Below are 23,516 nucleotides of genomic sequence, written 5' to 3'. Positions count from 1 at the left end.
GTATATGTTACTCACGGCAGCTTTGTAGCCTACCAAGACAATATAACAATGCTGTATGTACCATACAGTTACCCTGTTCACTTCGACACGTTCTCCAGACACGTTCTCCAGACAGTCGATAAAAATTGACTTACCAGCAAGGATTTTCGCCAATTTCCGCTTAAAATCGCTTACTTCTGACACCATGTAGTGTTATGCGCTTAGACCTTCAGGTACTAAGAATAACAATAAATAAAGATGAACACGATTCTTCTGGTTATGTCTGTTTATTTTATTTTACGGGTTCCGTGATCTTAGATAATAAGTCGTTCACAATCTGCTAGCTTGCATCAGCTGTATCTCATAGCTCACAATGCGAACATAAGTATCGTATATAGATTCTTCAGAATCCTTACATTACAGATCGTCTGCTCAGCTGCTGTAGGCCTATTGTTATTCACTGGACCTGGATATTGTTAGCCTATGCCATAGACCGACCAGGACAACAAATATCACCACCTCATTTTCATTAACGATAGATCCACATACCAGAATAACATGGGGTGACGGTAATGATGTCCTGGGCTTATCACTAATAATTCAACACTAGGAAAATAGGCTTAGCCTAACATAAGCCTATGTACGTAGCCTTGTCTTAACTGAGGTTAGCCTAGGTCTTAACTTAAGCCTAGAATATTTCAGTCTATTAACATATCTAGAATTGTACAAATATTTAAACACATCCTCCGTTTGCAACCTACTCCCAAATACTGTCAAGGTATCCTAGTCGGTAATCCCAGTTTTGAGGTAGGCCAAAGCCTACTCAGCCTAGCCAGGTATATTCTGGACAGTCATGCATGTTATAGGCTGTTTGCCTAAGCCACTACTCGTGCTAACATTTTATCCTTTGATGAATGTGACTTAATGTAGACATTGTGGGCTCACACTTCATAAAGTGGGATCTGTTAACCAGCATAAACTACTACTCACTTTGCAACATGAACATTAAACTAACAGCTGCATGCAAAATTAAAAATAAATATTAAAAATAAAGTTTCAAAGCTGGTTCTTAAGTCAGGAGTATATAGTTCTTACCACTCTGATCGCCACAACATGGCGCTGTTGTGAAAGTACACCTAGTACTCTTCGAAAAACGGGTAAAATCACTTTCAAATTTCAAAGTCGAATGCAAAATGTATGTATGAAGACGTACATATAATCTGGTTTCTGCCGTACAACGCAAAGCGCCCTCACTTTTTCAAGGCTTCACTGCTGAAACACACGGTGATACAATATATAGTTGTAGGGCAGCAAGTTTCAAAAATGAGGAAGCTCGTCAAGTATAGCATATGGCATGTTCGTTAGATCATGTTTCGTTTGCGGATTGTGTAATCATTCCCAAAAGAAGCACATATTTTAAATTTCATTTACTAGCAATTCAATTAAAATCTATCTGGATTATTTCCACAAACTTTGATCTAGCTTCAAGAGAGAGACAGTGGCAAGTAATGGCAGAAAAGTGTCTTCTGTACAGAATGAGTAAAATCTTACACCAAACCCTGGTGTGATGATACTAAAACCCATGAAGGGGAGAGGAGGGGAGGGGGAGGCGATTACTTTAGACCAATTTTAATTTCATACAGTATAAATAACATATTTTTGGAGATGAAAGATTACAGGCTAGTATACACTTAAACTACCACCGTGAGAGCCCTTCAATCAGCAATGACTTAACATTAACGAAGCTTGTAATCTTATACCATGGCAGCCCTTGAATAGCATGTATCTAAATAGAAGCCCATATGGCATAGAGGAAGCATTTTGATATATCTTTTAGGGTCGATTCAAAAGTTTCCAGTACCGGATTTCCCATTGGACCAGATGGGCACGGGCTCAGGGACCTCGATCTAGTGTTAAAACAAAGTTAAAAGAAATCTTAGTTGGCAAAAAAAGAACGAAGTGAAAATGAGAAAACGGTTACCTTATTTGCATTACATAGAATATCTTCAATATATATTGAAAGTGGACGCAAGGAAACCCCCTTCGCTCCGGCTTCACAAAGCCGAGATCTCCTCGTGGAGAATGCTACAAAGAAGAGACTCGTTTTTGGTCATCGTCAGACTATTTAAGGCTTTTTACCAGACGAAAAACACAGTCAATGGGACCCAAGTGCCCTGCACACGAAGGGATAATACAGCGAGAGCCCTCTTTCATGCATAGAATCAAAGTCGTATATTTTCATATACGGCTCTTCATAGAATATGGTTGGTTTGTTACATATTCAATATTCTGCTGCATGGCAACAGTGAGACTCCGATGGTAAGACGGATCTGGGATTAATAACACGACAGAAGTGCAACGAAAATGTCTGGATAAGCAGTATCTAAACCGATCACTCTGTCTCAAGCCATATACAAACAGAGCATTTTCGAAGCAAATATTCCAACTAAAAATGCAGTACACTGACAGAGAAAAGACAAGATCGATGAGGATATAGTGTTGTTCAAGGAAAACAGAGATCGATTTGTGTATAGGAATATTACTTTATTCGGCCATTTTGTTTCTTCTCCTTACATGGCGCTATACCACAGAGTATATATGGTGGCATACTCCTATTAGAGTCTATATCCATCCGCTCGATTGTTCTCCTATCTCAGGAAAAGTGCCAAAAAGCAGCAGGAGAACATCTTTTGTGACCTGTTATCAATCATGATCTAGTTTTTTGTGGCTTGCATGTTGAAGAGCATGAATGGAAGTACATGTGGTGAGATAATTGGGTCAATTGAGGCAATTTTAGACCCCTTTAGGCCTCCCAGGAGCAGCGTAGGAAATTTGTTTACCACTGAGTGAAGAGGTTTGTTTACAAGTGACAAAAACTTCCGGCTCGGATAGCAAAAAATCTACACGGTCATTATACGGAAAATTGATGGTGCCATGAAAGGCCAATTTGTCAGCTATCCGGTGATGGGTAGCGTTAAGCTAGTGAAAACTTCTATCTAGACTTAGAGACCACATTACTTTTGTGATTTAGTGTGTAAGTCAATGGGGCTTTCAATGGGCGTATGCTACCATATGTTGAGGAGGATACATAACAACGATATATCAAAATATTACAGAGCTCAAAGATATTATACAGTGTCCAGGCTGAAATAACTGCAAGTCTGCAAGTAATCAGGTCATCAAAAAGATGTTGAAGAGAAAGGCAATAACCTTCTTTAGGTTGTTTAACAGACTGTTACTGCGACAACCATCGAGGTCGTTCTATGAAGTCTTTCATAGAGCCCTATTTACTGTTCCATTCAAATCTCAAGACCCGGTACCGAGAAGATTTGTTAAAGTTGACCGTGAGAAAAACTAATGGGGCCACACGTTTTGGTACTTTAATCACTGGAAGCGGATGTTGAGATTCTTTTATGTGACGAAATCAAGATTGAGTTTACAAATGAGGACACAATTTGCGTCACGTATTGACTCGATTTGATTATTTACCCGTCACTATGGAAACGATTGACGTATACATAGCATATCGCGTCAATTGTTGAGTGATCGTACGAACCACCACAATAGAACAGAACAAAGCAAGAAAGCAAGCAATGGAACCAACGAGAGGCTTTGTGTATCTTTCTCTTGTTTACTATCACCCCCCCCCCCCCAAATATCCTTTTTGGAGCCGATAGTGCTCATGTGTAATCAAGACAACATGTTTACTTTTAAGTGTGTTGTAACCCCGGGGAATCACCGGCGATATTTTGTGTTAATCAATATTCTTTGCAGATTAAACATATCAAGATGGTGGCTTCAAAACAGATGTTAGGAGATTCAATTCAATTCAACTGTATTTCAACCAACAATGTTCAAAGAATGTACAGGAGACTTAAACATGATAAATGGTTGAGGGGATTACACAAGGAAGCTACTAAAAGCTTGTAGGATGTGAATCCCCTTATAATCAGATAAATATAGCCCGGGCCCGTAGGCAATTAAGGGTACAAAGGGGGATCAAGAATAAATTCTCATTTCCATAGTATGCAGTTAGGCTTAAGGAATAATGGAGACATCCAGAGTGGCCCAGGTGACCTGAGATTCACCTGTCTGACTTGACCTTCGACGGCATATAGTTTTTTCAGTTGACCTAAGGTCGATCAATAAAACCAAGCGTAATGATTCTTACATTAATAAATGACTTTAAAAAGTCTAAACGTTGCTAGGGAATGGGACGTTAAAGTAATGCCGCCATTTGACTCAGGCCAAAGGAGTTTAAACGAAAACAAACAAATGGATGAAAGATTTTTCTTAATTTAAATGACTTAGCTACTTTTAACATTGCTAGATGAATGGCAAGTTGAAATTCATGGAGTAGTACAGTTCAATCAATCAAAATGGGCTGATGGGGTAGTACATTTGAATCAATCAAAATGGTTTTATAAAAGGAGTAGTTTAGAGAATTTTGGCTTGCTTATAGCTGCCTTCCTATTGTCTTCTTAAGTTTTCGATATTCTGAAGAAACCAGGTAACAGAAGTGCAGGTCTGACACAATCTAACTAACCTGCAATCTATGAGGGGAAAAACATATTGACGGCATGTGGTTTCCTCTGATTTATGGTTAATAATTTATAACCAAACATAATGATTCTTCTTAATTGGAAATAACTTTTTAACAACTCTAAATGTTGCTAGATGAATGAGAATTGAAAGTGATGATGTCATTTTGACCCAACAGAGGTTAGAAAAGAGTTTATTTTTTACAAACCAAAAGGGTACTTTTTGAATATACAAAATTGAAAAGGGGTAATTTATTTTACAACCGACGATACTATTTATGAAAAGGGCACTTGTGAGGTCTTGTCATAAAATTGGGAAATGTGCCACATAACCGCAGTGCCGCAGAGGGAGGGGATGGTGGGCTGGGGGGTAGGTTCACAGCCAGATTTGGGCTATAAATGACTTAACGAAGTTTATATATATACTCAACATTATGACACGACAATAGCTACAGAGGGAAAGATATTAATATACAAACTGTGTATTTGAATTGTATAGCAAAATCTCGTCTGATAAACAGAAAGACAGAAAGCCCGAAATATTTTGACGTGAGGAACTAACGACATGCCATAGCGAAAAATTACATGTTCATTTGTGAGAGTTAGTTATCATAGTTAGTTATCATATTTAGTTAGTTACCATAGTTAGTAAGTTAGTTATCATAGTTAGTTAGCTATCTTAGTTATCATAGTTAGTAAGTTATCATAGTTAGTTAGTTATCATAGTTAGTTAGTAATCATAGTTAGTTATCATTGTTAGTTAGTTATCATAGTTAGTTAGTTATGTTAGTTATCATAGTTAGTTATCATAGTTAGTTAGTTATCATAGTTAGTTAGTTATCATAGTTAGTTATCATAGTTAGTTATCATAGTTAGTTATCATAGTTAGTTATCATAGTTAGTTAGTTACCATAGTTAGTTATTTAGTTAGTTAGTTATCATAATTAGTTATTTAGTTATCATAGTTTTTCGATGCGAGTTGGAAGTTCACATATACGGATCTTGTTGTCTTGATGAAGTTGTCTTGATTTTACTCTCTGCACAAAACTGACAAGAAATCAGAATGAGCCAAATGAACTTGTATTTTCTTTTAACAAAAAATTACCTTAAAACGCAGTCTGAGGGGATAGAAAGGAATTAAAAAAAAAATAGTTGATAGAAAAATGCATTCATGTAACCTTTACTTCTAAAAATATGTTGTATGAGTACGAAATTTGCTGTATATCATTTCTTCGAAAATATTGAATGTAGAATAAAGAAAGAGTAGTTTGCCTGTTTGTGAACAGTGGGGAAAGGAAAATGGTCGTTTAATCAAATATGTTTTTAACGCTTAAATAAACCTGAAAATATTACACCTTTGGCCCACTTCAAACCCGCATTACAATTTTAAATATCTGTTATATATTTATATATATATATATATATACATATATATATATATATATGTTATATATATATATATATATATATATATATATATATATATATATATATATATATATATATATATATATATATATACACAACAAACACCATCTCACGGTCACTCACGCAAGACGCTATCGCCCAGGTCATACATACGTTGTAGTATCCGGTATTGGTGATATTAAACAAAGATTGATACTTTCTTGTTTTGTATCGGTTGCTCGTGGTAACCACTCGAACTATTGAACTATTGCTCTATATTTAACATGTTTAGTATCATGTGGTAATTATTTGCGTACCTTGAAAATTGTGAACGCGAGCAGAATCTGTTTAGTTTGCGGTGAGTAATCGTTGAAGAAAGACATTGCTTGCTGGATAACTACTACGGCATATCGGCTACTAAAAATGGGAATATCGGTAAGTTAAATATGACCATACTCAACTTATTTCTGGTAAAGAAAATAGTATTTACAATCTTAGCTTGCAATTTTTTTTTCGTGGTAGAAACAGAGAAAGTGTCTTTCGTCATAGTTCTTTCGCCATCAATAACAATTTCCTGAGTCAAGTTCTTCTCCGTATCCCTCTTGTACTCGTTAACATGCAGTCTCAAGAAAGGCATCCAGGAAGAGTTTTGATAACGAGAGTACACTTTTGGCACTAATATGGCCGGCCATTTGAGCCTATATAGTTGACCTTCCTGTCTGTAGTTGTTCTTTGAATACTGATATTAGGTAGTATAGAATAGACCTAAGTACTTACAACTTCCCCAACAATTCAACTTATGGAAGAACAAGATGCCCCCCCCCCCCCAAAAGAGAGACACTATTCATAGTCGTTGGCTTCATTTTATCGTCATTTTATTTCGGATCAAGAGGATCCCTTGGATCAAGAGGAAAGTGTGTGAGACACAACTTTTCGTCTGCAGAACCCCATATATCTGCATACTAGACCGATAACGTAGGCCTACACAAATGTGTCAACCTCGTTAATTTGCATTAAGGTGTGGCATTAACACGCAGATGCAGATGACTCATGAAGCATGCGAACTGATGAGAGCTATTCATACTTAGAGAGACAAATGCATACAGGCGGTCACGATTAATTTAACGATTAATTTGACATTAATACAATAGTTCAGGTGGCCCTGATCTATTGTATTTTTTGTTCACATATTATATGTGTTCACAAAGAAGCCTTTCAAAGTACTTTTGGATAGGGTTCGCAGTTTGTCCATGATATTGAATTGTCAACAACTCTGTAACTGGACGACATACATTAATCTTGAAGTGACTCGAACCGGGGACCTTATGATTGGAAGGCACCGGCGTTAACCACTGAGCTAGCACTCCTAGGAAATCTATAGCTATACCTCTAATCGTGTTTCTTTGCTTCTGATAGCAAAGCATGAATTTCTGTTGGCTGAAAACAAGATATTAATTTGATACAGAGTGGCACATTATGATGGGATGGGACATGCCATTTTGAAGTAGGGATCAAAAAGGATTATGTGTGTGTGTGTCCTTGTGCACATGTTTTGTATTCTGACTGTAGATTTGTTTATGTATTTGAATATAATCTTCACTGCTTTCTATATACGACTCTAGAATTCCAAGATATCCAAAGGTGACAGAAGGGGTTCACTGCGAGGTGTCCATCCAACTAAACCGGAGGAACTAGTCAGATACGGAGCTACCCTGATCATCAAGTCAAAGGGACGACGGAATCGTAGATTTGTCTTTGAGGAAGTGACTGATGGAGGAATTGTTCACTCCGCTGGAATAAGGTGAATCTTGTGAATTCCCATTCCTCTGTCGTCATAATAAAAATAGTTCTAAATTCGTACTTTAGTTATGAGTACTTACTGTAATCAACCAGTTTTTTTTTACTTTCAGAAAGAAATGAAATACATTTAGGTTCTCAAAGCTGCATTTGAAGGTGGTCATAAATTTGTGTAATATCCAAAAATAATCGATATTTCAACCAACTTAAAGATTTACGTAAATAGGGGTGTCAATAACCAGGCGCGTAGCCAGGAATTTGCCAAGGGAGGGCGAAAATGTAGGCAAACTATCTGAGGCGTAGATACGGTATTGCAAACCATCTAAGCGTAGCGCCACCATGATTGGCGCGAAGCGTACAAGAAAATTTGGGCTGAAAATGCCTTCCAGATCGCTGGAAATGGCACTTCCCAGGCCTTGTAAGTTGCATCTTAGCATTTTGTCTTTGAAATTACTAGCAATATCATAAAAAACATTATTTTTTTAAAATTTGCTCAAGGGGGGGGGGGCGGCTGCCCCCTTCGCCCCCCCCCCCCCTTGGCTACGAGCCTGCCAATAACCAGATCAGGCCTGGAGGACAATTATGTCTCTTTTGGCACTGCTTATATGTCTTATATGACCGGTCTTCTCTACATTGTGACCGTGGGTCCCGGGGGGATGCAGTCACCCCAATTGACCAAACTCCCCTCTTGTCAGGGCTGTTAACAACCAATCGGCTGCTTCTATCCAGTTAATGAAAGTTTAATTCCATATAAATAATTCCAATATGATGGTTTCATATTTCATGGACTAAAATTTGCAGGTTTCTTAATTTCATGATTCCTGGTGTGATTGAAGTGTAGCCTACTTATGCTGTACTTATGCAACTTATTGCTTTTTACAGTCACCTACCATGAAGGGGAAGCAAATGGTACTCCTCAGATGTGGCAAATTAACTAAACGCAATTTGTAGGAAAGCATATTTACAAAATCTTTGTCTGCAATTTTTTTAATTTATAATATTCCATAGGCCTATACGTACATACCATATGAATACATACCATATGCGTACATACGATAGTCGTACATAACATATACGTACATAACAAATACTTGCATAATATATACGTACATATACGTACAAACCATTTACGTACATACCATATACGTACTTATCATATTCTTACATACCATAAACATACATAACATATACGTACTACATATATCCATATATGAACACACCATATACGTACATACCATATACGTACAAACCATTTACGTACATACCATATACGTGCATTCCATATAGGCCTACGTACATGCCATATTCGTACATACCATATACCGTATACGCACATATCATATACGTACATACCATATATGTTAGCTTTACACTAATAGTTTCCCATTGGTAACTATAATATATAGTATTGCTAATTGAACGTAACGGTGAATGGATATTCATGAAGCAGACGAATGCAATGATGGTCTTCATTTTAATTCACAGAGAAAAAGATGAGTTAATTTCGGTGAATCAAATCCAGTTAAATAAAAAAAGCACAGTTGAATCCATTTTGGAGATCATCAGAGGTGGCAACCTTGTAATGCTGGTGAGTAAGCGCAGCAGAGCAAGTTTGGGTTATTAAAGTGTAAGTTTACCATGGTATGTTCATATTGAAACCAAATAGCAACAGGCTTCAAAAGCTCTTCCATACGATATCTTTGTCGTAGCGGCGAAACGAACGTTATCACGTTTTTTTAAAGTAAATTTTCAGCGTTCTTGTTGTTCTTCCATATCGCTCGGTCACTTGCTACTCCTGATCGCATGCCATATTGTTTACACAGAATGAGAATGTTGTTTATATTAAACACCAAATCTTTGTTTTTAACTTACAAAAACTCAAATCTGTTTTTTTCCCTTCCATTTAACAGGTATACATAAATGCAATGTAATCATTATGACTGTCCAGCTTTTAGGGCAAGGGGAGGGGGGGGGGTTGGTTAATGGAAGGAGAAAGCACCTATGTGCACAATTGGACGGGTGGAGTGGGGATTGCATGAGTTATCTGCAGTCTGAGAGGCTACAAAAGCAAAGACTGACAAAGTACCGTCATATTCTCTTGCAGGAATTCAGGAGGAAATTACAAAAAGAAACAGTGCCTTTCATCGTGATGTTCAACGTCACCATGGAAGGTAAATGACATCATATCTGTCTTTTTAGACAGTTTCATATACTATATAAGTGAGAAAGATCCGCGATTCGAACCCGGGCCTGCCGCTCTGTACGCGGACACCCTCACCAAATACCGGGCCAGCAGAATTCCTGTAGTCGAGTGGTACGGACTTCGGTTCGTAAAAGAGGTTCGGGGATTCGATTCCTACCTTCGCCGTGAAGTGGAATTTTTCTGGTGTGTTATTCTTTATTCATTTACTTTACATATATATATATATATATATATATATATATATATATATATATATATATATATATATATATATATATATATATCATCATCTTCATTGGCCTCCGTCCGTCTGTGCAGACGATGGATTGCGTTCCGTTACTTTCGAGCAGCGTCTGCGGTGGCTGTACAGGCCTATCCTTGAGTGGCAGTCCTTAGCACAGTCAATGCAGACATGGATGGTATCTTCTTTTGAGCTAGAGCTAGATTCCTTCCTTCTTTGGCGCTTGAGGTCTTGTTGCTCTCTTCTGTCTTGCTCTGCTCTATCTATTCCCTGTTTCACTTCATTTCTCCAGGAGGGGCGATCTACTATTATGTCTTCCCAGGTGTTGATGTCAATGTGGGCTGACAGGAGATCCTTTTGCACAAGTCCTTGAATCTGAGCTGTGGGCGACCTGTGGATCTTGTGCCACACTCCAACTGACCATACAGTAGGTCCTTTGGGATGCGTCCTTTGTCCATACGGGAGACGTGTCCAAGCCAGCGTAGCCGACGTTCACTGAGCATTGCATAGATTGATGTTGACCTAGCCTTGCACAGAACATCGTTGTTGGTGACCTTGTCCTCCCATGTGTGGCCCATGATCTTGCGGAGGCATCTGAGATGGAAAGCATTTAGTCGGTGTTCTTGCCTGGTATATGTTGTCCAAGTCTCGCTGCCATAGAGAAGCGTACTGAGAACACATGCTTGGTAGACTTTGAGCTTGGTGTGCAGCGTCAGGTTCTTATTCGTCCAGACTCTGGTGTTGAGTTTAGACATCACTGTGGCTGCTTCTCCAATGCGCCCGTTGATCTCACCATCCAGGGACAAGTTGCTTGACATCAGAGAGCCCAGATATTTGAAGTTGTCCACTACTACAAGTGTGGCGTCAAGGATCCTGATTGCTGGAATAGATGAAGTGTTCTGTGCCATGACCTCTGTTTTCTTTATGCTGATGGTTAAGCCAAATTCTCTGCATGCCTGGGAGAAGCAGTCCATAAGATGCTGGAGTCCCTCTTCGGTGTGGCTGGTAAAAGCTGCATCATCAGCAAACAGCAACTCCCTGATCAGAACACGAGTGATCTTGGTCTTGGCTCGCAGACGGGCTAGGTTTAACAGTTTGCCATCGTGCCTGGTGTGGATATAGATCCCATCAGTAGAGGTCTGGAAGGCATACGACAGAAGCAGAGAGAAGAATATTCCGAACAGGGTTGGCGCAAGCACGCAGCCCTGCTTAACTCCACTTTTGGTCTCAAAGGGTTTGGAGGTGCTGCCATTGAAGATGACTGTGCTCTTCATGTTTGTATGGAAGGACATGATGATGCTGAGGAGTGTCGAAGGACATCCTATCCTCTGCAGCAGCTTGAAGAGTCCACTGCGGCTAACAAGATCAAAAGCCTTGGTAAGGTCGACGAGAGCTAGGAATAGTGGTTGTTGCTGTTCCCTGCACTTTTCTTGGAGCTGTCTCACAGAGAAAATCATGTCGATAGTGGACCTTCCTGATCTGAAGCCACACTGGGATTCTGGATACACCCTGTCAGCTAGCACCTGAAGTCTAGCTAGGACCACACGTGCGAACACCTTGCCAACAATACTGAGGAGGGATATTCCACGATAATTATTGCAATCGCTCCTGTCACCCTTGTTCTTGAAGAGGGTCACTATCTTGGCATCACGCATGCCTTGTGGTACCTGTCCTTCTCTCCAGCAGAGGCAGATAAGCTCATGGAGATGGGGTAGAAGTGTAGCTTTTCCTTCTTTGATGACCTCCGGTGGAATGGCATCATTTCCTGGAGCTTTGCCGCTGGATAGTGCATCAATAGCTTTTTCAAGCTCAATCATTGTAGGCTCCTTGTCTAGGTTCTCTAGTACTGGTAGGACAGGGATGCAGTTGATGGCATCTTCGGAGACCGTGTTCTCTGTTGAGTATAACTCAAGGTAATGCTCCACCCATCTGTCCATCTGCTTGTTTGGGTCAGTGATGATCTCACCTGATTTTGTCTTCAGGGGTGCTGACTTCTTTACAGCTGGCCCAGTTGCCTACCTGATTCCTTCATACATGGCCCCGATGTTGCCACTAGTGGAGGCCTGTTCGATGGAGGTGCTCAGCTGAGTCCAATAATCATTAGCACATTTCCTGGCAATCCTCTGACTCTCAGCCCTAGATTTCCTAAGGGCACTCAAGGTCTTGGCACTTGGATATTGCTTCCATCTTATAAGAGCCTGTCTCTTGGCTGTTGTTGCAGGTTCAATAACTTTCAAGTTGGGATCATACCAGTCGGTGTTTTGTCTTTTCTTCCTCCCAAAAGCATCAATGGCTGACTGGTAGATGAAGGAGCTAAGCTGACACCATCTTGATTCTGCAGTTTCATCAGGAAGAGCAGGACCAAAGTTCTTCATAGATGCGTTGAATTTGTGGGTTTTTACAGTATCCGCAGTACAGGCAGTGTTGATCTTTGGGAGACCTCTTGGTTTGGCATGATGTATCCTTTTGGGCTGCAGTACACTTTGCTGATGACTAGAGCGTGGTCGGTATCACAGTCAGCGCTATGGTAGCTGCGGGTTGTATGCATATCTCCAATGCGACTTCTTCTAGTGATGATCAGGTCAAGCTGATGCCACTGGTGTGAGCGTGGGTGCATCCAGGACACTTTATGTTTTTCTTTGTGCTGAAAGTAGGTGTTTGTAATGCACAAGTTCCTGTTGCAACAGAGTTCCAGAAGTCTTTGACCATTTTCATTGATCTTTCCTACTCCATGGTGACCGACGCATGTGGGCCAGGAATCATGTTCAGCACCGACTCTTGCATTGAAGTCACCTAGCAGGTAGAGGTCTTCCGATTCTGGGAGTTGACCAATGAGCTCATCGAGTTTACTGTAGAATTTGTTCTTCACATCAGGACTGGCAGCGAGAGTTGGAGCATATGCAGCCACCAGGTTAACTATGCCCTTACTGGTGTTTATGCGGAGAGATAGCAAGCGCTCTGTTCCACCAACGAGAGGTTTTGTCATAGGCAGTAGGGATGACTTTACTGCAAATCCAACTCCATGTTCACGTCTCTCTTCCTTGGCTTTCCCTTTCCAAAAGAATGTGTAATCCTTTTCTTGTACTGACCCATCATCTGCAAGTCTTGTCTCTTGTAGGGCAGCAATGTCTATATTCAGTCTGCAAAGCTCAGCATCAATGGCGGCTGTTTTCGGATGTCGTTGATGTTCTGGAGATCTTCTGAAGTGCCTGGCGTCATAGTTCTAACATTCCAGCTTGCCAGACGAAGTGCTGGAAGTTTCTTAAAATTTCTTCTTGTGTTGCTGGGAACGTAGGTATTTCGGTCCACAGTTCAGGTGCTTAGCACCCTAAGCCCCTTGCACCCAAAGAAGCATGTAGCCCGTGTCGGATCAGCACCTTACTGGCTGGGGGCTGCCCAGTTTTGGCGGGCGGTAGCTGATCATTGGAGTTACAATGACTCCTCCCACCGACGAAGACAACCCGTGGCGTCCATCTCTACGACAATTGAGAATTGACTTATGACCCGTAACTGCTGTCTTCCGTGTTGTGCCCTTGTGTTGCTAGCACAAGGATGAAGTGTCCTCTCCATGACGCAAAGCCTGGGCAGTTCATATGGGGATCCTGAGTTGCCCAAGGTAAATCTTATGCTTCAAGTTCCCCCCTCTTGACCTCACCAATGTACTCCAGAGGAAAGCAGAGCAGTACGTCTGGCATTGGGATGGTTGCAGGAGTTGCCGGAAAGGTTGCCAATGACAATTCAGACCGTCTACGGGGCTCCACTCCAAATTTTCTGTCAGGGTTAATTCCCTTAGCCTTACGCTATCCGTAGCACTCACAAGGCAGTGAGTAGGAGAATACTGTACAAAATGAACAGCTTTTGCTAGATGGCCGTTGGCTCCCAAGATTGAGCTCGTCCGCCCTTGTACAAATGGATCTTGTTTTTAATTCCATCAGGGTGTCCAGCCACCCTCCTCACTTGATTCCTCCAGGAAAAAGGTGGGGTTGACAGTTTAGTCGCTGACAGCTCGACCCTAATACAGGTGGTACTGGTTTGATAGGTTATCAGTAGCAGGTAAGACCTGACCTGACCTGACCTGATATATATATATATATATATTGTAGCGGAAAGCTACGACTTTTCCTTAGTGAGATACGTTTCGTTCCCTCAGGGGTTACATCTGTTGCGCTCCGCGGAGGTAACGAGAGATGTTTATCCGGAACAGGAACTGATTACGTAATTTTGCTATATCGATGTATTCCCGTGACTGGCATAGGCAGGCACGGCGGTGGGTGTGTGAGTCGATCCCATTGGTCGCAACTCATCGTAGTTATATACAGGTAGTCCCTGATTGGTCTAAGCCTTTTTTTACAGTTTAGATACGGACGTGTGTATACGGGGGTTATTTCCGGGGTATTTAGTGAAGGGTTCTTTCGTAAATGAGTGAGTCGGAGAGTCGGTCGAGTGCAAGACGAGGAACTTTCCTTCCGGGGGCTCGTGGTCAAGCCTTTGATATTTGCTAAGTCCAAACAAATGTGTTAAAGCATTTAAGAGTGCCCGCATCTCTGCGCTGCCCGAGTCCAGCGGATTGCCGACACCTGCGCTGCCCGAGTCCAGCGGATTGCCCGACACCTGCGCTGCCCGAGTCCAGCGGATTGCCCGACACCTGCGCTGCCCGAGTCCAGCGGATTGCCCGACACCTGCGCTGCTCGAGTCAAGCGGAATGCCCGAAGCCTGTGCTGCCCGACACCGGTGGATTGCCGACGTTTAGACTGCCCGACCCTTGCGCAGCCCCAGTGTTATGCCTCCGTATCCTTGGGTTGTGCCCGACCCCAGTACGTTATATTGGGCAAATGTAAATATTGTGTATTATACGCTGTAGATGTAGAACGAGATGAGAAATTATACTTTTATTAAACATACAACTTTGGTGTCTGCCTCCTGATTTAGAGTTAATCTGTACCCGTCCCCCATCTACCTCCCCTACCCTCCTCCAGTTGGTTTCGAGACAGGTTTTACACTACCAGACGTTGGCGGCGTTACAATATATATATATATATATATATATATATATATATATATATATATATATATATATATATATATATATACATATACATATACATATATATATATATATACATATAATTATATTTATATATGTGCTAGTATCGGGAGCGTAATGTGATTGGGACGTTACAGGTAGACAGATGGAAGTAGAGGTTTACATAAGGATGTAAATGAATGTAGAGTGGAAGGCTGCAGACGCCTTTACGGTTGACATGGGTGAACTTGGGTAAAATCCAAGAGCTGACAAAGGTGTGGATTCCTTATCATACTGCGTGTATGGTGCCACGTGATTATATACAAATGATGTACAAGATTTCAATTGATGGATTAATCTAATTCGCAGGAGATTATCCGGTTATTCATCAATTTGGATTCTACTGGAGGACGCCTCTCAGTGAGTGGAAGGAGGTCCTGTGTCCTCTCTTTCAACGCGCCATCGTTACATCATGTCCTCCAATAATGGGCGATGATCAATGCCTTGGCAAGAATAGCTGGAGACGTGAGGGATGTCCGAGTGAAGTGAGAATCATGTATGATCAAACGAAATCTCTCCATTATTTGCCAAAACATTCGCCAAAACTCTTCCTTAGCGCGGATTCTAATGGAAAGAGTGGTAAGTAAACTGTACTATAACATATTAGGATTGCGCATGTTGTGATATTTGTATGCAGGAGAACCGCGAAAACGAGCAATGATTCTCAGTGTTCTTTATTGCATCAAACTTACTCGTCCCCTAAGAAGTCGCGCTCTATGCTGAGAAGCGTCAGCGATTTAAGACTGTTCGGACATGGTGGATCTTAGATACGACTTCGTTAGCCTCAGGTGCCTTAACGACCCCTCACTTGAAGCAGATGAAATCACGATTGTACCGAAAATTCTATATATGGTACGCCCTGATTGCCTCACTATTCGTCCCATCTGTCCTTCCCTCCATTATCAAGCCCCATTTTCTTCTCTTCCTGCCTCTCATCGTCAATAACCTCTACTCTTCTCATTTCTTACTTTTCAAGTCCCCTTTCTTTCAATTGTCTTTCCATTAACTTTCCCTCCTTATCTCTCTTCCTTTCCTTTTGTCCTTTCCTTCCTCACTTTCTGTCTTCTTTTTGCTTTACTTTCAGTTCTTCACCGTCCCGATTTTACCTCTACTTTTTAAACCATTTAAAAAAAACCCATTTCATCTGTTAGATACTATGCACATACACAGGGAATCTGCTATCAGAAGTTTGGTCTACACATAACCCTTTAAATTATGGCAAGATAAACATTCAAATTGACAATATGAAAACAGATTGAATTTCATGCCAACTGCAAGGTTGTGTCACTGTAATTTTTGTTGGCAAAGCTTTAGTCAGTGTGTCAAATTAGTAGTTGTAGCCGAACAACTGCAGTAGTACTAACTGCCTAACTCACTGTAGTAACATCCATAGCTAACTTTATCACTCAAAGGCAGATTCGACAAAATACCTATGCATTGCACGTAGTCGACATAGCTTAGGTCTAAAACCGTCTAACAAGTATATATAAAGAATGGAAAGCGCAGAGTAGGCTACAGTAATAAATACGGTCCTTGGTATATATAAGACAATTATAGACGTGGTATCACTGTCAAATGTCAAATACAAGTACTGAATAAAAGATTATCCTATGTAGTTTCCACATTTGGCCTTTCAATGTGTGGATTAAATCCATAATCGATGATGGTCTGCTTATTAGCCGATAAAGAAGAAAGGAAAACCGCACTGAACTTTCGTTGGCCGGTAGTTTTACTCAATCTTGCAGTGAATCTTTTATGAAGCCGTACCGGGACAATTTTGTTTCCAGTACGCTGCACCATCGAAACCCTGTATCAGAACAGACAACTCAACCCGTACGATGTTAACAGGCACCTATTCAGCATGCTGAAATCTCCGTCATTGATAGTTACTCCGGGGAGCTGCTACTCTTGGTATAGCAGCTCCCTGGTTACCCGTTCTCATAATTATGAATCTCCCAATGATGGTAGAAAGTGCAGTTTTACATGGCGTAATTTCTCGGCAGTGGAATATGTAACAATTTAAGACTTTGTCTTAGACATTGCGTCATTGACTAATTCCACGAGAAATGCTGAAAAGTGTTTCACTTACTGAACGTGATCGAATATTTTATTAACACACACCGTTCGATATTTCCATTAATGGAATGCTTCGATATCTCAATTTCGTATCAGATATGTTTTATAGTCGAAACATGTTCATTTGTCTTCCAAAATATTTCGAACGCGTTGATACATTTAAGTTCAAACTAAAAAGATGGACAAAATCAGTATTTTTTTCTTCTCACTAAAGTCACCGATACACAGTATAAGGCTTCAAATAATATCATGATGGTTCGATCAGCTGTTAGTTATTCTCATACGCCCATAGCAACCAGAGATTAGAATGCAAATTAGGTAAAGGTCATGTATATCCACTGTACATATTTGTTTTGAAAGCGATTCTAACATTTATGGCTTAGGAATCATTCCTTTGACATTTTTTAATCATCCAAATAATTTATCTTTTACACTTGGTATTACAGCTCTTGGCACAAAACGGAAATTCAACTATATGCTTTCAGTATTTTTTTTTTTTTTTGCTCGTCAGGGATATTCAAGATGTACAAATACATTGAACAACGAGCTCCAAATGGGGAAGAAGGGGTAAACTTCGTTCCTGAGGATTACCTGAGTAAGGAAATCGGTACTTCTGGATGCAACATAACAATTGGAGTAAGTTTTGTAAGACCTACATCCATTCATCATATTCATCCATAGTTCTTCATTTGTTAGTCTTACACGACGACGAATGCAAGGCAAACTGGAATTTCATTGTTAAAATATCTTTGAAAGTTGGAAAGCCAAGAAAACACCACTCAATGTTATTTATGGGCCGGGGAGGTAAAAAAGGGGGGTAGGGTAGCAGGGCAAAGGCAGTATAGGAATGAAGTGGGGAGGTGGAAAGATGTGGCATAGGGAGTGAATATGTGCAGGGTATCTCTCAAATGCATGCAGAGTAAACAAACTATGTTCATAAAATCAAGCTATACTGGGACAACCAACTTAAGTACAATGTTTATTTTTTGTTGTTGTGTATTTCTCTATCATGATGCTCTTTCTTTTCGCACCCAGCCATGGAATAATAGTCCATCGTTACCTACAGATGCACTTTTCATTCTCAAGGAGACAACCAGCAAATCATATCGCATCAAACACGAAGACGGTACGTATCTAAACATTTCATATAAATTGTAACGTATTTAGTATTAAGTTTTTAAACCAAAATATTAAAGAGATCTTTATATGACAGCACGGTAACACTTCACTTCAAGTTAAAGAAACATTCCAGGCTGTTAGTTTTATCCCTGAAATGCGGTACCTTTGGAATCTTTGCTTAGCTGTCAATGTTCTCTGTATTAAGAATGTCATCAAAATGCAATTTTACGTACTTCCTCTGTGAATAAGGGAAGTTGATATTATGAAGAGAAACAAAATTATTGCCGTAATGACATCATTTATTCTGCTGTTGTCAGATACATTTACGAAATATATGCCAAATTTGAAAATCTTTGTAAAACAAAACGTTATGAAGATGTGGTTTTGACACGAAGTTGTAAAACATTTCCATTTTTGTGTGTGTCAAGCAGTCAACTGCAGCCACCGGAATAGCCCTTTAACTCAATTTGATCGAGCTATGTAAATATTGTTTCGATCAATTGGATGCGGTATACATTCCCACCGATTGTTAGCTTTGCTTAAAGTCAAAGGCAGGTTGATTATTGACAGATGTTTTTTTAGAAACGACATTCTTATATAGAAAGCCCACAACGGTACTCTTTTTGGAGTTTTGCAGTCTGTTTTTTTTAATTCATTTGAGGTCGGCAGAGGTCAAACTGTGAACATTTTGAAAGCTTTGTAAGTAATACTGTGCACCCTATATCGCCGTAGTAAAATGCCAAATTGTTAGCTTTATATCTGACTTCTTTTATGTTACAGAACAAAGCTAAACCATTGGTTTTTGCAATATTCTCATTTTAAAACTGTCTTTACTTGACACAAACTATTAAAGACATTGAAGTTTTGACATTAAATTTACTTGTCAATGTAGAATACCTACCATATTGTTTTTGCACATGTATCAGTGTTTCAGTATGCATAATATATGGCATTTCTAACAGATAAAGCATATTACGTAATCGGAAGTTACCTCAACGCATTTTTTATTTCACTGTCGGTTGTTTCCTTCTTTATATGTTACAGCAAAAGGTGACGTAACCTACTGGACCGTGAACGGGAACACAATTGATCTTGGGGACAGCGCGGCAAAAGCAAGTGAATTTAAACTTGTATCGTTAAAAAATATTTATCCACCTATATTTTGAAATAATGTATAGCTTAATAATAAGTTAGGACTCAATTTCATTGTAACCTCAAATAGTCGGCTTTGTCAAAAAAACAAAAGTATAGAGTCTGACGTCAATAATTACATTACTTTATTACGATATTACGTTACGAACGTTGACAGGGTTAATAGAAATCAGCGATTCTCAATAAAAAAGAATGAAGTTTAACAAAAAGAAGGAAAAAATGTATCGTAATCATATTGATAGGTAACGTTTTATTATTGCTATGTAGAATTGTTCACGCATACCTCTTATGGCGTAAATTTAATACTGAGAATACGACTTTAATTGATAGAAAACTCTAGTTTCGGGTTTAGAAGGCCGTAGAGAGTATCCCGACAAATCTCAAAAATCTGATTATTTTTTTTTGCCCAAATTTGACATATTATTATATTTGATTATATATCTGTTATAGTTCCTATTCATCCCTGAAATAGCTAAAATCGTATTCAAGAGTTATGTTTCATAATTGTTCTGTTGGCTTTTTCCCGTTTGATTGTAACCTCCATGATCGGCTTTCTCAAACAAACGATACTTTTGTGGTCAATAGCTACATAAGGTTATAGGCAAACGTTTTCAGACTCTTGATAGAAATCAGCAATTTTAAATAAACAAGTATGAAATTTAACAAACAGAAGGAAAAGATGTATTGTAAATATTACGTATTTGTATTCAATTATTTAAACTTAGTTGACCGTTTTAATTCGCCTTTTCTCTCATGTTGTATTAGACAATATGCTGATAGAACCAGTATTAATTGTTACCGTCGTGTTTATATTGTAAATGTTGACTTATGGTATGTAAATGTATTCAATTGTTTACATATTTGCGGATCAAACACATTACAACAGTGAGGCGTAACTATTAACTGGAAAGAAACTAAAAATTTAAATAGAATTTCCCATAAGAGCGTCCTTCTGATTATATAGCCCGGATAGTATCGTTACTATGCATCCTTACATTAGCTAAAATCATATTTATTGGTAATGTTTTAGTGTTGTTATGTAGAATTTTTCCCGCATACCTCTCAGTGCCAACAAAATTAAAACTGAGAGTACGACTTTAAATTGATAGAAAACTACCAAATCCACAAAGAAATTTGAGGTTTTGCGAGGGCTATACTCTAATGTTTTTCATTTTCCCCCCAAAATCACGACTTTTTCAATTTTTCCCAAATCATGCGTAGGGATAAGAGCGTCCTTCTGATTATATGTCTGGGATAATATCGTTACCATTCATCTTTATATTAGCAAGAACCATATTTAATAGCAACGTTTCATAATTGTTATATAGGTTTTATCCCGCATACCTCTTTAGGGCTTAAATTTAATAGAAAAGGACTTTAAATTTGATAGAAAACCCTAATTTTGGCTTTAGAATGCCATCCCGACCAAATCTCAGAAATTTGATTTTTAGCCCAAATTAGACATATTTTGAGGCTAAACCCTTATTGTGTTTTCATTTTGTGGCCAACATCACGACTTTTTCAATTCTTCCCAGAATCTCCAAATGGCGTTTTGTTTAGTGCGGCCTTCATGAAGTTTATTTTAATGTAGAGCAGAAGAAATTATTCTTTAACATGATTTTGCTATGACTATAGATATGCAACTCCGTGAAATACCCTCTTGTTTTGTAAATTGTCATTTAACAGCTAATGAGAACCCATATGCCATATGGTTGGTTGAAACACTGCAGCGTGGTATAACGTGTAAACCTCTGCAATGTAAGCGGTTACTATCAAATCTTTGAGACAAAACACTCCATTTCCCTAAAACAAGGTTAAATGCTACATTTTGGGGAAACAAATCTTCTTTTGTGACATAATTTTCAGAATAAGAGCTGTTCTTCTCGACTTATTTATTACGAATTTTGTATGTGAAAGAAAAAAACGACAAAGTTAGTCAAACAGTCATCAATATCTCTCAAATAATAGTTTGTTAGTTCTATTTCAAACGGGGATCTTGATAAACATTAATTCAGTTAACAGATATGGAAGGTTCACCGTGATGATTCCAAGAAAGGCCCGTTATTTGACCGTTATCTGACGTTTCGATGCTAGCATTGTTACTGTTACTTGTCATTCAGCCTTTGAAGAAGATTCTGATAGTATCTAAACGTTAGGCCAACTTACTTTTACACATTCTCTCACACAGCTCTCTAGTGGATAAGCAGTTTGCTAACAGTTTTATTTCATTTTAGACTAGAAATAATTACTGTTACCGAACCCCTTTGGGTGAACCTCCTTATCTATACCCTGTATTTGTATTTGTACTTGTATTTGTATTCTTGTGTTTCAGTGCTTGTATTTCAGTAGTTTTCATTTCATTTTTATCATTTATCATTTATTAACCTGTCTGTATTCTGTGTGTGTTTTTGTCCCTTTTGTCCCTTTTGTTACTGTTACTTGTCATTTAGCCTTTGAAGAACATCCTGCTAGGATGGAAACGTCAGGCCAACTTACTTTTACACATTCTCTTGCACAGGCTCTCTAGTGGACAAGCAGTTTGCTAACAGTTTTATTTTATTTTGATCGTAGAAATAAATAAATAAAAAATCTTCTGTAAAAGTAGCCACGTCTTTTTACTGAACTATTCTGTGCTACATGGGCTTAAATGTTGTCCCACGTAGAGCGAGGGTACGAATTGATTCACAGTTTTGTTATTCATCTTTGAATACAAAATCCCGGCGACTGCATACAACAACACGGAACAGAAGTGTACCCCCTTGTAAATAATGGAATGATCTTGATTTTGTTGTAGTTCCGGTTGCGCGAGACCTTTCGCTTTTGTGCGTTTCCCATAGGAATTGAAGTAGGAAGAATGACGTCAAGCGAAATATACTGAAGCCAATCATTCAACTGGTGGCGCTTTGCTTGTACGGCAAGACAGTACCGGCACGTAATATAAACACTACGTCTATCACAAAACTAAAGTTGACATAAATCACTCGAGCTGGTGATATCGTATGCGCAATTGGGTGCCGGAATCGTCAAATATTTGGCAGTGGACTGCAGTTTCACAGGTAATTCTTCGTAAGCTTATTACTTTACTAGTGTCGTCTGCTCCGATCAGCTGCTGTTTTGTTAGTCACTGGACTATGGATATTGTTAGCCTAGGCCCCTATACCGGCTACGGCTGTCCTTTCGGATGCGATTTAAATAAAGCCCTAAGACAGCAATTATCAACAACTCACTTTACTTAAAACTTTATCCTTAACGATAGATCCACTTGCCAGAATAACATAGGATGACGGTTATGATATCCTGGGCTTATCAATATCAAGGAAAATAGTCTAAACCTAACTTAGGCCTTGTCCGTTGTCTTGGCCTTTTTCTAACTTAGGTTGGCCTAGCTCATAACTTATGCCTAGAATATTTCAGCCTATTAACTTATCTAGAATTGTACAAAAGTTCAAACACATCCTCCATTTGCAACATATTCCCAAATACTGTCAATGTGGCATAAGGGCATAAGCAGTATAATCCTAGCCGGTAATCTCAGTTTTGAGTCAGGCCAGAGCCTACTCAACCTAGCCATGTATGCTCTGGACAGACATGCTATAGGCTATTTGCCTAATCCACTACTCGTGCTAACATTTTATCCTTTGACGACTGTAAAAGACATTGTGGGCTCTCACTTCATAAGGTGGGATCTGTTAACCTGCATAAACTACTAGTACTACTCACTACGCAACATTAACATTAAACTAACAGCTGCATGCAAAATTAAAAATAAAAAAAAGTTTCAAAGTTGATTCTTAAGTCAGGAGTATAGTTCTTACCACTTTGATTGCCACAACATGGCGCTGTTGTGAAAAGTACACCTAGTACTCTTCGAAAAAAACGGGTAAAATCAAATTTCAAAGTCGAATGCAAAATGTATGT

General features: G+C 39.2%; 1 protein-coding gene across 2 annotated transcripts; it reads left to right on the top strand.

The window, feature by feature from the left end:
- The first annotated feature begins 409 nt into the window (after window positions 1–409).
- On the top strand, window positions 410–22,199 carry LOC139975390 (uncharacterized). 2 transcript variants are annotated; one of them, XM_071983330.1, is made up of 9 exons: window positions 410–548; window positions 6,269–6,362; window positions 7,550–7,728; window positions 9,210–9,312; window positions 9,829–9,895; window positions 15,561–15,830; window positions 17,839–17,963; window positions 18,363–18,453; window positions 19,491–22,199. In XM_071983330.1, exons 2-9 carry the CDS (start codon window positions 6,351–6,353, stop codon window positions 19,610–19,612), a joined length of 969 nt encoding a protein of 322 aa, XP_071839431.1. In that variant the 5' UTR covers window positions 410–548; window positions 6,269–6,350; the 3' UTR covers window positions 19,613–22,199. The 2 variants fall into 2 exon arrangements, with proteins under 2 accessions (XP_071839431.1, XP_071839430.1); XM_071983329.1 differs by having other exon boundaries at window positions 416–548; window positions 6,220–6,362.
- The last annotated feature ends 1,317 nt before the right edge of the window (window positions 22,200–23,516 follow it).

This window comes from Apostichopus japonicus, chromosome 10 (assembly GCF_037975245.1).
Source record: "Apostichopus japonicus isolate 1M-3 chromosome 10, ASM3797524v1, whole genome shotgun sequence".
Lineage (NCBI taxonomy): Eukaryota > Metazoa > Echinodermata > Holothuroidea > Aspidochirotida > Stichopodidae > Apostichopus > Apostichopus japonicus.
The sequence above is the reverse complement of the archived record's forward strand: the minus strand, read 5'-3'. Positions and strand labels throughout refer to the sequence as shown.

Bases quoted from the DNA above. Each gene is read 5' to 3' on its own strand.
- LOC139975390 (XM_071983330.1), top strand. The intron at 7,729-9,209 runs GTGAATCTTGTG...TTTAATTCACAG, and splicing joins GTTCACTCCGCTGGAATAAG to AGAAAAAGATGAGTTAATTT. The intron at 18,454-19,490 runs GTACGTATCTAA...TATATGTTACAG, and splicing joins TCGCATCAAACACGAAGACG to CAAAAGGTGACGTAACCTAC.